Source organism: Miniopterus schreibersii, assembly GCF_964146895.1.
Source record: "Miniopterus schreibersii genome assembly, chromosome: 12".
NCBI lineage: Eukaryota > Metazoa > Chordata > Mammalia > Chiroptera > Miniopteridae > Miniopterus > Miniopterus schreibersii.
The window spans coordinates 57313584-57325546 of NC_138112.1; the positions used below are offsets into that span (position 1 = coordinate 57313584).

At 46.3% G+C, this 11963-nt stretch overlaps 1 protein-coding gene across 9 annotated transcripts in view; it reads right to left on the bottom strand.

Moving 5' to 3' along the window:
- SLC1A2 (solute carrier family 1 member 2) overlaps positions 1 to 11963 on the bottom strand; it is a gene marked incomplete at its 3' end in the record, with an annotated part of 120756 nt that overhangs the window by 62683 nt on the left and 46110 nt on the right. Inside the window, exon 1 of one of the 9 annotated variants that reach the window (XM_081152982.1) lies at positions 11297 to 11532. The exons of 6 other annotated variants lie outside the window; for them this stretch is intronic. In XM_081152982.1, coding sequence (XP_081009108.1) covers positions 11297 to 11505 — 209 coding nt within the window. In that variant the 5' untranslated portion in view covers positions 11506 to 11532. Of the gene's footprint in view, positions 1 to 8148; positions 8213 to 11296; positions 11534 to 11963 lie in introns of those variants that run through there. 2 more of the 9 variants (XM_081152990.1, XM_081152983.1) reach the window with 2 other exon arrangements.

An 11963-nucleotide genomic window follows, 5' to 3' on the forward strand; every position in this document is an offset into this window, starting at 1 on the left:
TTACTTCTCAGCTCGCCCAACACAGACAAAAGATAACCTCTGTCTGAAATGATTTTGAGGTTTCCACTCCAGAAACAAAGCAAGTAACCTGTCCAGGAGAGAACAGAGCTTATTTCCCTCAGAGGGAATGTACCCCCTGGAAGGGAGTGGTCCCTTTCATTCTCTTTAAAATTAGAGGAAATGCAGAATCTCTTTCCTAGCCTTAGCTCTCCTTCCCCTTGATCAGACCCAGAGGCAATGTGACCCATTCACGCAGGAGTTCATGCATCAGAAAACAGGAGCCCATGCTGGTCCTGGTCACTTCAGGTCAACCTGGGACATCCCCAGAATTAATAATAATTCCAGGATGCAAGTGGGACTTCCATCATGGCCCTTCTCTGACACACTATGAACCTCAGATAAGTCACAAACACCCACATTGACATGTCTGTAATGTCAGTACACCATCTTCAAAGGACAACCCATTATCTGTGCACCAAAATAATAACAATTAATAATAACACCTGTGCACGAGGATCTGGATCCTCCATTTTACACACACACACGCATACAGATCTGTTGTATTCTAAAGACTGACAAACTTAACAATAGGTGCACCAGCATTGTCAAATTAATTCCTAGAAGACTTCTGCCTAAATATCTACTACAGTGCCGAGGTGATCATTTCACAACAGATGAAATAAATATTTGGGGCCCAAAGTACATGCCTGAGAAGTGGCCCTACTGAGAATTCAGACCCTTGTTTTCTGTCACTTAAAAATATACATATTTTTTACATCCGAGACCCAAATATAATCAGAGTCATTAATTTGTTCATTTACACATCCATTCAGTAGATATTTACTGAGTATCTACCCTGGCCTTGGCATTGTTTTACATGTGACAGATACAGCGACAGACACCATAGAGGTTTAAGTACTAAAGGAGGGAGAAAATAAACAAATAATGTCATATAATAAGTACTGTGAAGAACAATGAAGTGATGTAATGCTGAATGGGAAAGTGAGTATTATTTTATATAAGATAGTCCAGAGGGTGCAATTAATCAGCGATGAAGAAAGTGGGGGTGACCATGTGAGATCTTGGGGCAAAGTATTCACAGAGAGGGAACAGCAGGTGCAAAGGCCCTGAGGCAGGAAGCAAGCTGGTGAATTCTGGAAACATCTAGGAAGAGCTCCTCACTACTCTGCCCACAGGCAAAATTCTCTGAGTGCTTGTTTAGTGGGATTAAGGGACTCTCCCTGAAAATGCACATATAGAAAAGTTTCCCTGACAATTTAAGACCCCTGAAGCCCTTTATCCATGGCTCCTGGTTAAGAACCTCTATTCTATTCAAACCACTGAAGATTGTAGCTTCATAGCAGCTCTAAAAGACTGAGTGCTGGATGTGAGGAAGCCACAGCCATTCTTTACATAATCTGCTGGTTCTTAATTTCCAAAAGAATAGGAGGCCCTGCCTCAGTTTGGGGGACTGAGAAATTAACCTGGGGCAGGGAGGGGCACAATCGTGGGACTGCTCACTGCCCCTTTCTCTGTATGGGAAGAGCCTCTGAGCACCTGATTAGACCTGATTCCACTATTGCTCTGAGTTGGAAGTGACTTCAAGGCATTTTCAGTCTCCAGACGTAGTCAGGGATTTGAACCACTCCATTAGGCAAAGTAGCTCTGTTTCAGTCAAGAGCAAGTAACTGACAAATACCTTGGGTTTGTCTCTAAGTTAAGCTTTGAATTCTCCAAGAGCAAAAAATTAATAACAGTAATTTAAAAAAACAATAAATAAGGTGATTTAAGCAGCATGCTGAATCCCAGCAACCCACTCCATGAGCTTACGGGGCCTGTTTCTCATTCCAGATTCACTCTGTCCCCACAGAACTCTCTGTGCTAAGAACATCACGCCCAATAATTCTTACTAAATACCAGGGTTCCAATTACAGTTTCACCATAAAACACCTCATAAAACGTGTGGACTTTGCTCCTGCTTTTTGGAAACACAGTCCGACCCTCCCTCCTCCCTCCCCTTGGCAGGCACACCACCCTTCTGCTCTCAGAGCCCTCTGCGGAGTCCCAAGGAAACCCGCCCTCTGCCTGCTACTGTACTGCGGATGATGGCATCTCTCTGTGGAGGAACCGCTAGGTGATTTCATCCCCAGATCACAGTGCGAGACTCGCTGGGTGCCAATCATGACTCCATCCAGGAAGGCTGGAGCCTCCCTGGGAGACAGCTGAGACTGGGAGGGACCAACAAAGTCAGGCTGGGGGAGGAGCGTTGAAGCTTACCCCATTCCACACACCAAGTTCACCAAGAAATACTTGCCTGGGCAAGGGGCAGAGGCTGGCAGGGTTAACTATGACCCCCTTACCCCCAGACTCTTTCCTTGTCTCTTAAAAAAATAAGAAATAGTTTTATCATATGTTTTTCGGTTATATAAATAACATATACTTTGTTTACAGAAAGATATAAAAAAGTGAAAATCACAGTAAATTCCATTGCCAGGGTAGTCTAATTCATAGCCAGTGTTTGTACCAGGCACTTTTTAAGTGCTTTACATTCATTTAGGTCATTTTCTCTTTGAAACCTCACAACCACTGTATAAGGGTGGCATTATTTTAAGACCCACTTAGCAGATGAGAAAACCGAGGCACAGAGAAATTCCATAACTTGCTCAGGTCTCATCATTATTAAGCAGAGGAGCTGAAACTCAAACTCAGACCCATGTTTTTAAGGCTAGAAGAGCAGGTGCTTAACTATGACTGCTTTCTATTTGAGGCTCCCAGATCTTGCAGCTCTGGGATCTGGCATAGAGCACAGATGTCTCCTTCCAGCCCTCCAGCCCTTGGTGAGCTTCCCTGAGGACCACAGACTCGTCAGAGTCTACAGCAGCCCACTCAGAATGCGTTGAGCATCTAGTAGGTACACAGGACTGTGGGTAGACACAGTGACAGGAACCCAACCCTTGGCCACAAGGGGTTTGGTTTATAGCAGGGATGTGACATATAAATCAGAGCAACTAACCATAGACATGTGACCAGATCCCAGGCCCCATGAAGGCAGGTTCATATCATATTCACAGCGGATTCATAGGTGCTCAGGGACAGTTGTCGAATGACTGAAAGAAAAAGATAGAACCTCAGCCCATGACACTTGCCTTCTTCTGAATAATAAAGTCAGGAATGACTTTCCAGGTGAAGTGACTATTCAGCTGAGACTCAGAGACCTGATAAGTTCTGACAAAGCAGAAAGAAGGGGCAGAGGATGTGCTGAGGGAATGGAATAAGCCTCTTCACCCTGACTCCACATGTCTGGGACCGAGGCTAGAAGAAGAGCGGGTGCTCACAGCAGAGGTCCTGTAGGTAAGGGGCAGAGACTGTGGGGTGGCTGGAAAAATAAAAAGATTCGGATCATACAAGTACCCCGACGCCGAAGGAAGTTAGACTTTGGGAAAAGATGTGTCTGAAGATAAAAATTTGAGAGTTAAGTACTTCAATTAACTCTTCAAAATGAGAGAACAGGCAAGAAAAAAACCTTAAGAAGGATGAGAGTTGACTCTTGAAAAAACAGCTCCCTGTGGGGAAGCAGAGGAAGAAGAATCCTCCAAAACTCAGACAGGAAGAGCCATAGCTGAGTAGCAGAAGCATGAAGGTGTCACAGGAGCAATCTTAGCGGGCTTCCCTAACAGCAGTGTTACTTTGGAACACTCCCACTGAAGGGCTCTCCTGGTCTGCACTGGACAGATGTGGCAGGGCTATACACTGGCTCTTCTGAGCCCCCTCCCTCTATCTTAGTGGCCTTTGGACCACCTTAAGGACAAGAATGGATTACAAGCTGATTTCATCTCATGGGCAAAATCAATTCCAGTAACAGGTTCTGCCTGGAGCAAAGTGTTGAAAAGGATTCTGAAGCTGAATCCAGATTCAAACTGACTGAGTTCTATGATTGATGAGCAATATCTGCCAGGGATACAAAATTGTGTCATGGCCACATATGCGCCTATATTTGCCACCTTCACTTTCAGCAATTTGCATTTATTTTATTTCTTAGTTCCAGATTCATTTAGAGCAGAGACTATCATTACCTCTGTATCGGCCCCCTGCTATGTGGACACTAACTGATCACTGTGCTCAGCAAATGTTTGTTAAATGAATGATCAAACTCATTTTTCCTAAGGAAAATACAGACAGAGAAGCTGGATGCTGTGAGCCTTAGAAATGCAAAAGTGGCAGGAAGGGCCTCTCTCTGAAGCCAGCTTCCCATTCTGACCCTGCCTGGGGCCAAACTCTCTATGACAGGTCTGGGCTCCACCTGGGTCAAGGTTGGGTCATTCAGGGATGTGCCCAGCCCGTGGACAGCATCCAGCCATTGTCACCAGAGGAGGTGTTACTAACACAGCTAGTGATTCTGCAACTGATGAGTAGGTCCTGTAGGAGCAGGCCTGTGAGCCCAGGCTAACAGGGAAGCATTCCTCAGGTGTCTGCTTTTACAGAAAGAAGAGATACAGTGCAAAAAGCAGAGGCAAGCCTGGCTCAACCTCCCTAGGGCTGGTGACAGAACTGTCTTGAACTGAGTTGGGCCAGCGAACACTCATTTCTGAGGGTCTCCTCCCAAGCAGTTATTGATGAGCAATCCCAATATTCCTCTTTGTTGTCCCCCAACCCTGAGCAGGGTGCCTCATAGGCAGTGAATATTCAGTAAATAAGACAGAAACATTACATTTAAAGAACTCACTAGATGGAGAGGAAGGCACACAGGTGAGACGTTATGGTCCAAGAGATAAATAATGCTTGAGGAGGAAAGAAGAGGAAGATATGATTAATTGCCCAAAGGACCGATGTACATGCACATCAAAGCTAGTGGAGTTATGAAGACAGAGATGGATAGAACAATTTGAAACAGAGTCCCAAAGGGAAGGATGTGTGCGGTTGGAGACTGTGCGTAGACTTTCCACAGGAGAGAAGGGAGAGGAGACACCAGGCAGAGGAAATGAGAACGAAAGCCCAGAGAGGGATGGGAAGGGCAAGGTGCAGAAACAGGTGGAACATTGTGGGAGGTCGAAGCAGAAACATGAATCGGGGGTATTGCAGGAGCCCAGGCAGTGAGGTATGAAGTTTGAATTAAGGTGTGGACTATACAGTTAAAAAGAAAGATTGAAAACCAAGGCCACATTAAGACAGGGAATCAGGAAAGAATCAAAGATGCAGAGGAATCAAAGACCTATGGGTCACAGGGAAGAAAAAAATAAAAGGAAATGATGGATTAAAGGGCAGTTTTGAGAAACATGGATTCTTCCTGTGGTCAACAGAGCACCACACCTCCTCCAGCAAAGGCCGAAGGCTTGAAAATCAACAGCTCAGATGGTTCGTTCTGGTGAAACCGTGGAACTGTCTTCCACATCTCACCGCCTTTTCCTCTGCCTTGTCCTCCATCCCTTTGAGGGTAAATAAGAAAGGAAAACCCTTTCTCCCCAGATTTTCTGGGCCCTCCACTCCACGCAGCCACCCAGGAAAGTCCTGAGAAAGTACTGATCTCTCTGTATCAAAGACAAGTATCTCGTGCACTTACTCCTCAAAGGACACCCACATTTTACAGAAGCCTGGACTAGGTGCTTAGATTTCCAGTGTTGTCTGTCCATGATTTCCTGCTTGCTGCATGCCCTGGAGGGGAGGGAGAGGGGAACACACAGTCCAGGGCTCAGGGTGTTCACAATTTAGCAGCTGAAAAGGCCATTCTAGTCCATTTCGTACTTATTTTTCCCAGGAGAGGGCAGAAAACCATCCCATATTTGGAATGGTTAGAAACATGGCTCTAGAGGCAGAGACCTAGATACAAATGCCAGCTCCACCTCCTACCAGCTAAGAAACCTGGGGTGAATTTCTTAATGTCTCTGAGCCTCAGTGTTTCTCCTTTATGAAATGAAAGCCCCAAAGGGGCCCATCCATGCAAAGGGCTCAGTACAGCACCTGGTACATGGTACATACTCAGTAGCTCTCTGCCAGGATGTGCCGGGAAATAGGGGAGGCTCACTACTGATTTTCAGGAAACGTGAACTGATAGTCAATGACAAGAGGACATCTCCCGGGTCCCCAAAAGGCTGAGTGAATCTGTAACTCATTAATTCTTCTTGTTCTAGTTCCTTATTATAGATCAAAACCCCAAAAAACTCTTTTCAACCTTGTTTTATCTTAGAGGATGAAGAGGTGGGGGTGGGAGATGTATCAACATTTACTGAGCATCCACGTTGACTTCAGCATGGTGCTAGCCAAGTCACAGGCTTTATCTCTTCTAATCCCTACAAAAACCTGGAAGGTACCAATGTTTACCCTGGATTAAGAGAGAAGGTAAAGAGAGGCTGAGGTTGTGAAACTTGCCCAAGGTCCTAGAGCTAATAAACTGTAGAGCTGGGATTCAAACCCAGGTCTCTCTGACCACATCAAGCTGCTTTCTGGCTCTTGACTTGAGCCAGACCTGAACCGCAGGTGCACACCGACGGCAGCCCTGGCCACAGGGATGTCAATAAGCTTAAAACAATCTGGTTTTCAAGTAATATCTAATGAGCTCATGAGATACATATCACTGTGAGTACTTTGTGTGTACATTTAAAATGCAGGACAGAAAACTGCATAGGATCGCAGTTTTGTAAGAACTGTACGTTGTATCGAGGTGTGAAATAAAAAGGCACAGGTTTCCCATGGCTGTTTGTAATGCTAGGATGTCGATGGTTTTTATTTCCTTATTGACTCATTCCTTTATGTTCTGACTTCCTCCAACAAACACAAATGAACCTTTGTAATAAGAAACCAAAAGTTACCAAAATAAGCTGGCTGGCCATAAAAAGTGTGTACATTGTTCAGAGTAAAGACAAAAAGCTGCTTGATCTATAGGTCACCTCAAGGACCCCTGTTCCCTCACCTGCCGCTCATATGATGCCTGGTCATGCACTTACACCTCCATGTAGCACTGCTCGGCTCCTGAGCCTGCCTCTGAGGCTGAGAGGAGCATGTCAGTGCTGGGAGCGAACCACCTAAACCTGTCCATGGCCCGCTTCCAGTCCAAGCCACAGCCTTCTGCAGAGGGAAGGGTTAGTTACTGAAAGCCCTGTGACGCAGGCAGCCTATTTTTGGCTGGCAGGCAGGGCAGGTTAGCTCTTTACCCACTCCTGCCTTGGCCGAGCCTCAGAGGTCACAGAGAGGAGGCTTTGCCATCCTGTCCTGGTGCCAAGCCCGTCTTTCTAGAAGCCGCCCCAATGCTGCCTCCCGAGGAAGCAGCCAGGCTCCAGCTCACTTCTCCAAAGGACTGGGACGCTTTCCCTTCCTAACGTTGTCACCCCCAGCTGGAACTGTGGAATGTCTTGGGGTGTGCTGTACTCAACCAGAGAGAGACACAGAGAGAGAGAGAGAGAGAGAGAGACGCCTTGGTTTGCAATACACCTTAATGGACACATTTCACTATGAGGATCAGGCTGAGGTGGTGGGAGTGAGATGAGATGCTAAACCACACAGCAGGAGAAATAAATGGAAATTCGGGGGACTGGGGAGCAGTGATCAAGGGAGGAAAAGGGAAGGGCCTGAGCAAGGAGCAGACAAGCAGTCTTAACAACACATTAGGGAGCCACAAAATAAAATGATGGCCACAAAGACGATCCCAGCTGGTACAAGTGGCCAAGGGACCTTCAATAATAACGATGAGAGTAAAATCAATAATAATAATGTTGACAGTCATGACAGCGAACCTTTACAATGCACTGACTATAGGAATTCTCCCAAGCACTCGATGCCCACAACAATCCCCTGGGCTAGGTACTATTCTTATCCCCATTCGACAGGTGAAGAAACAGAGGCACCACTAAGTAATCTGCCCCAAGTGACATAGTAGGTGGTGGAGCTGGGTTTTGAAATTCTCAGCCTGACTTCCAAAATTCTGTTATTAACCAAATGCCAGCAGTGCCAAGGTGGAAAGACCCTGCCCTCAAAGGGTCAAAGAAGCCAGAAGGACCCAGAATGAGCACTGGGCTGGCAATCCCTCCCACTTCCCACCCCTGACCACAGCCCACTCCCCCGCCCCACCGCACACCTGAGCTTGTGCCTCACATGCCAAGGGACTCAGCTACCCCCATGTGTACAGGAATATACCCCAGCAGACAGGCCCAGCCCTACCAGAAACATGCCACTTCTTCCAAGAGCAGCAATTACGCTCAGGATTCGCTGAGATGCCTCAATTCTTATACATTGTTCTCATATTTTAATATTTCTGAAAATAGAATGTGATTTATAATTAGTTTCCCCCCAAAAGGCTGTTATGAAATCAATGGAAGCTGCTTTGAATAATTACATATTAGATGAGAGAAATACGGTAGTTAAAGACATAATGTTTATATTGAAATAGACACAAACAGATGATGGTGCGTGATGTGAAATTTGCTTGAATTCCAACAACAGAACACAAGGCTTCCGAGAATTTCCCCCTGTGCAGGCTCCTTCGGCCAGTGTGAGGTCACCCTCCCCCACCTGGTCGGAAGAAAAGCTTCAAGTGTGCACTTTGCTCTCAGGGTGGAAAAGGCCCCGGGGCCAGGGGGTGGGTGGGTGAGACCACCCCTAGGGGCTCACTTTGAAGCTCAGCCTCAGGGAGGCCTGCTTTCCGCCTCTTGGCCCTCAATGCCTTGCTCCCCAATCTCCACTCCAGCCACCCCCAGGGCACCTTCTTTAACTAGCATCATCTTCTGGGGGATTAGCCCTTAGGGGCATCGTGGGGCTCACTGAGAGGAAGCACCCGGGTGGGTCCTGCCTGCTGACCATCCTGTCTCACTGCAGGGACGGGGAAGAGCAGCGGGAGGGCTCACCGCGCCAGCTTCGGAGTGAGGCCAGCCCCAGACCCACACTCAGCACCCTCGCCCACTGTCTCCCTGGACAAGCTAAATAGCTCTGTGGGCCTCAGTTTTCTCCTGTAGAGAGTGGCAGGAGGTGAATAACAGTCCTGCCCACAGCAGACTTGTTTTTTCTCTTTAGATATAAATAAAATAGCCGTGTGAAATACAGGGCTGTGGCCAACTGCCCACTACAATTGGTTGGGTCTTCTGAGCAGGTGTTAAGACACCCAGTGACAGTGACTCTAAAGATCCTGCAGTGTTGCTCGTGTCCACGCTTTGGGTGTTCCTGAGTGGAGGGAAAGCCATCAATACACCGAAGTGAGGGGAGCCCATGACTTTTTTTTGTTTTCCAAATTCATCCTCACAAACCTATAATCAACCCATAGAAATCACAAATTGATTTTTAACAGGGCTTTGATGAGCAAGTATTGCTTTGCTCTATGTAATTTATAAGGATAAGATCCTTGACATCCCTCTGGTGTCCCTGGATCGTAGGAAGGCTCAGTTAGAAAGGATTCACTAATGTTCATGTGCTTCTCTGGCCAAGTGTTAGGGCCGTGTATATGCCAAGATTGCTAAGGCTCCGGGCAACCCCAGGGCTCACCTGGAACTCTGGGCAGAAGGCCCTTGGTTGGGACGTGAGCAGAAAGGGGGTGCATTTCAAGAAAGCCACTTTTGGTCAAGAACATATTACAACTTTTCTCTCTGGGGCAACAAAATTCAAGGGCCCTCCTTCATTACTTGAAGTGAAATTGGTTCTGAAGATCTAGGCTATGACTTTTCTCTTGTTTAGGCTTGTCTGGAAACATTTAGGGCAAATAGGTGAATGGCACTGAGAGATGTAAAATTTCTGACAATTTGGGGAGAAGATTAAAAAAAAAGAGGAGAAATGAAAATAGAAGCAATCCTTGTTCTTTCAGAATTTTTCCCAAACATAAAGTCACTATGCTAATTTTATTACTCAAGTAGAAACTAATTTTTAATAACACGTCAAATATAAAGTATTGTTTATTTAGGTAATAATTAACTTGTTACTCCTTTAACTTCCATATTTTTATTGTAAGCATTATATGTATCTCTTGTTATAAAAAGGTAAGAGTTTTAAAAAATAAATTCAAACCTATTTAACTTAGTTTTAGATCCCTATTAAGGCAGCAAATATAAATATGACTTTCATCAGACATGATTAGAGCTTTGTGCAAACAAGTACATTTGGAAATCACGGGTACAATATCAACCAGATTTAGTTTTTCTGGAAATAGGTAAAAAGTATTATAAATCTGTTTATGTTCATGGACCTTGTAACCGCATTTTGGAAATGGTGCATGGAACAATCTCCAAGAAAAACAAATTCAATTCAGTAAAAGATGATCATTTGTAGCACTATTTATAAAACAAGAAAATTGGAAATAACCCAGTTCAATCACTGCAAAAGGCTAAGTAAATGCTGCCACAGCATTATAGTGAAGTATAATAGAGCCACGAAAAGATATACTTTCTTATCCATGTTCCCATGTGGCAACAGAGTGCATGCCCATAAAGCAGATTTTATACATGGCCCACACATGTAAGAGTGGACATACAAAAGGAATTTAGAATAAGAATTTATACTAAAATGGTTTACATTCTTTTTCTTGAAAACAAGGAGGGGGTTGGCAAACCAAAAAGCAGACAGAAGACTCAATAAAGGTATGTACCACGATATCAAATATGTCCCATCGTATATTATGACCAGAAGGAGATGCGTTTTAATAGTGATTATTTGTGGTTGAAGGAATTGCAGGTGATTTTTTCCTTTATGTATACTTTTAAATATTTTAACAATGATCTCCAATGAGCACATTAAACTTTTAAAATCGCAATATCAATAGCCTTTAAAAAAACAAAACTCTAAACAAACAAACTTTAAGGAAATAGTTTTAAATAGTGAAACAAAATGGGCCAACCTGTGAACAGAATAAGTCACGTATATTATTGTTAAAAGGAAAACATTAGGCTTCACAACTCTGGACCATCCACAGTGCCAGGCACCAAAAAGCCCTCACCCAGAATCCAACTTTTCCACGCTTCATGCTTTCTAATTACTTCAATTGCTGCTATCAGCAGTTTCTGCTTCATTCGGCCTATTTTTTAACCATCTCTTTGAGCTTCTGAAAATGGAAATCAACATGTAAAAAGATGGAGTATTTGAATACTGTCCCAAATCTGATAAACCCGAAAACTGTGCCCAAAACAGAGTGAACACTCAATGGAAATGTATTGATGGATTACATGAACATCACAGCCATTTTCTCGCCAATTCTGAAGCAAAAAAGGAGCAATGCGAAGGGAGCAAATAGCGAGAGGAGCTAATGATCATTGTATCACCCACATTCTGTGTTGCAAGAGGAAAGATACATGCTTCACAGGGTCCCAGAGCGGAACATTGGGCCAAATACCTTATATATGCAGCAACATCACAAAATACGCCTGCACCGCGCACCGAGCCTGCGGGCCTTCCCACCGCACCGCGCAGCAGCGCCCCGGCCCTCACGCCGAGCCTCTCACTGCGCCCGGGCCTCTGCAGCGGGCGAGCTGGCTGGCGGTGCAGCCTTAAGGAGGCCATGCCCATGACCCGGCGGCGCGGCCTTAAGGAGGCCATGCCCATCGCCCGGCGGCGCGGCCTTAAGGAGGCCATGCCCATCGCCCGGCGGCGCGGCCTTAAGGAGGCCATGCCCATCGCCCGGCGGCGCGGCCTTAAGGAGGCCATGCCCATCGCCCGGCGGCGCGGCCTTAAGGAGGCCATGCCCATGGCCCGGCGGCGCGGCCTTAAGGAGGCCATGCCCATGGCCCGGCGGCGCGGCCTTAAGGAGGCCATGCCCATGGCCCGGCGGCGCGGCCTTAAGGAGGCCATGCCCATGGCCCGGCGCTGCGGCCTTAAGGAGGCCATGCCCATGGCCCGGCGCTGCGGCCTTAAGGAGGCCATGCCCATGGCCCGGCGGCGCGGCCTTAAGGAGGCCATGCCCATCGCCCGGCGGCGCGGCCTTAAGGAGGCCATGCCCATGGCCCGGCGTTGCGGCCTTAAGGAGGCCATGCCCATGGCCCGGCGTTGCGGCCTTAAGGAGG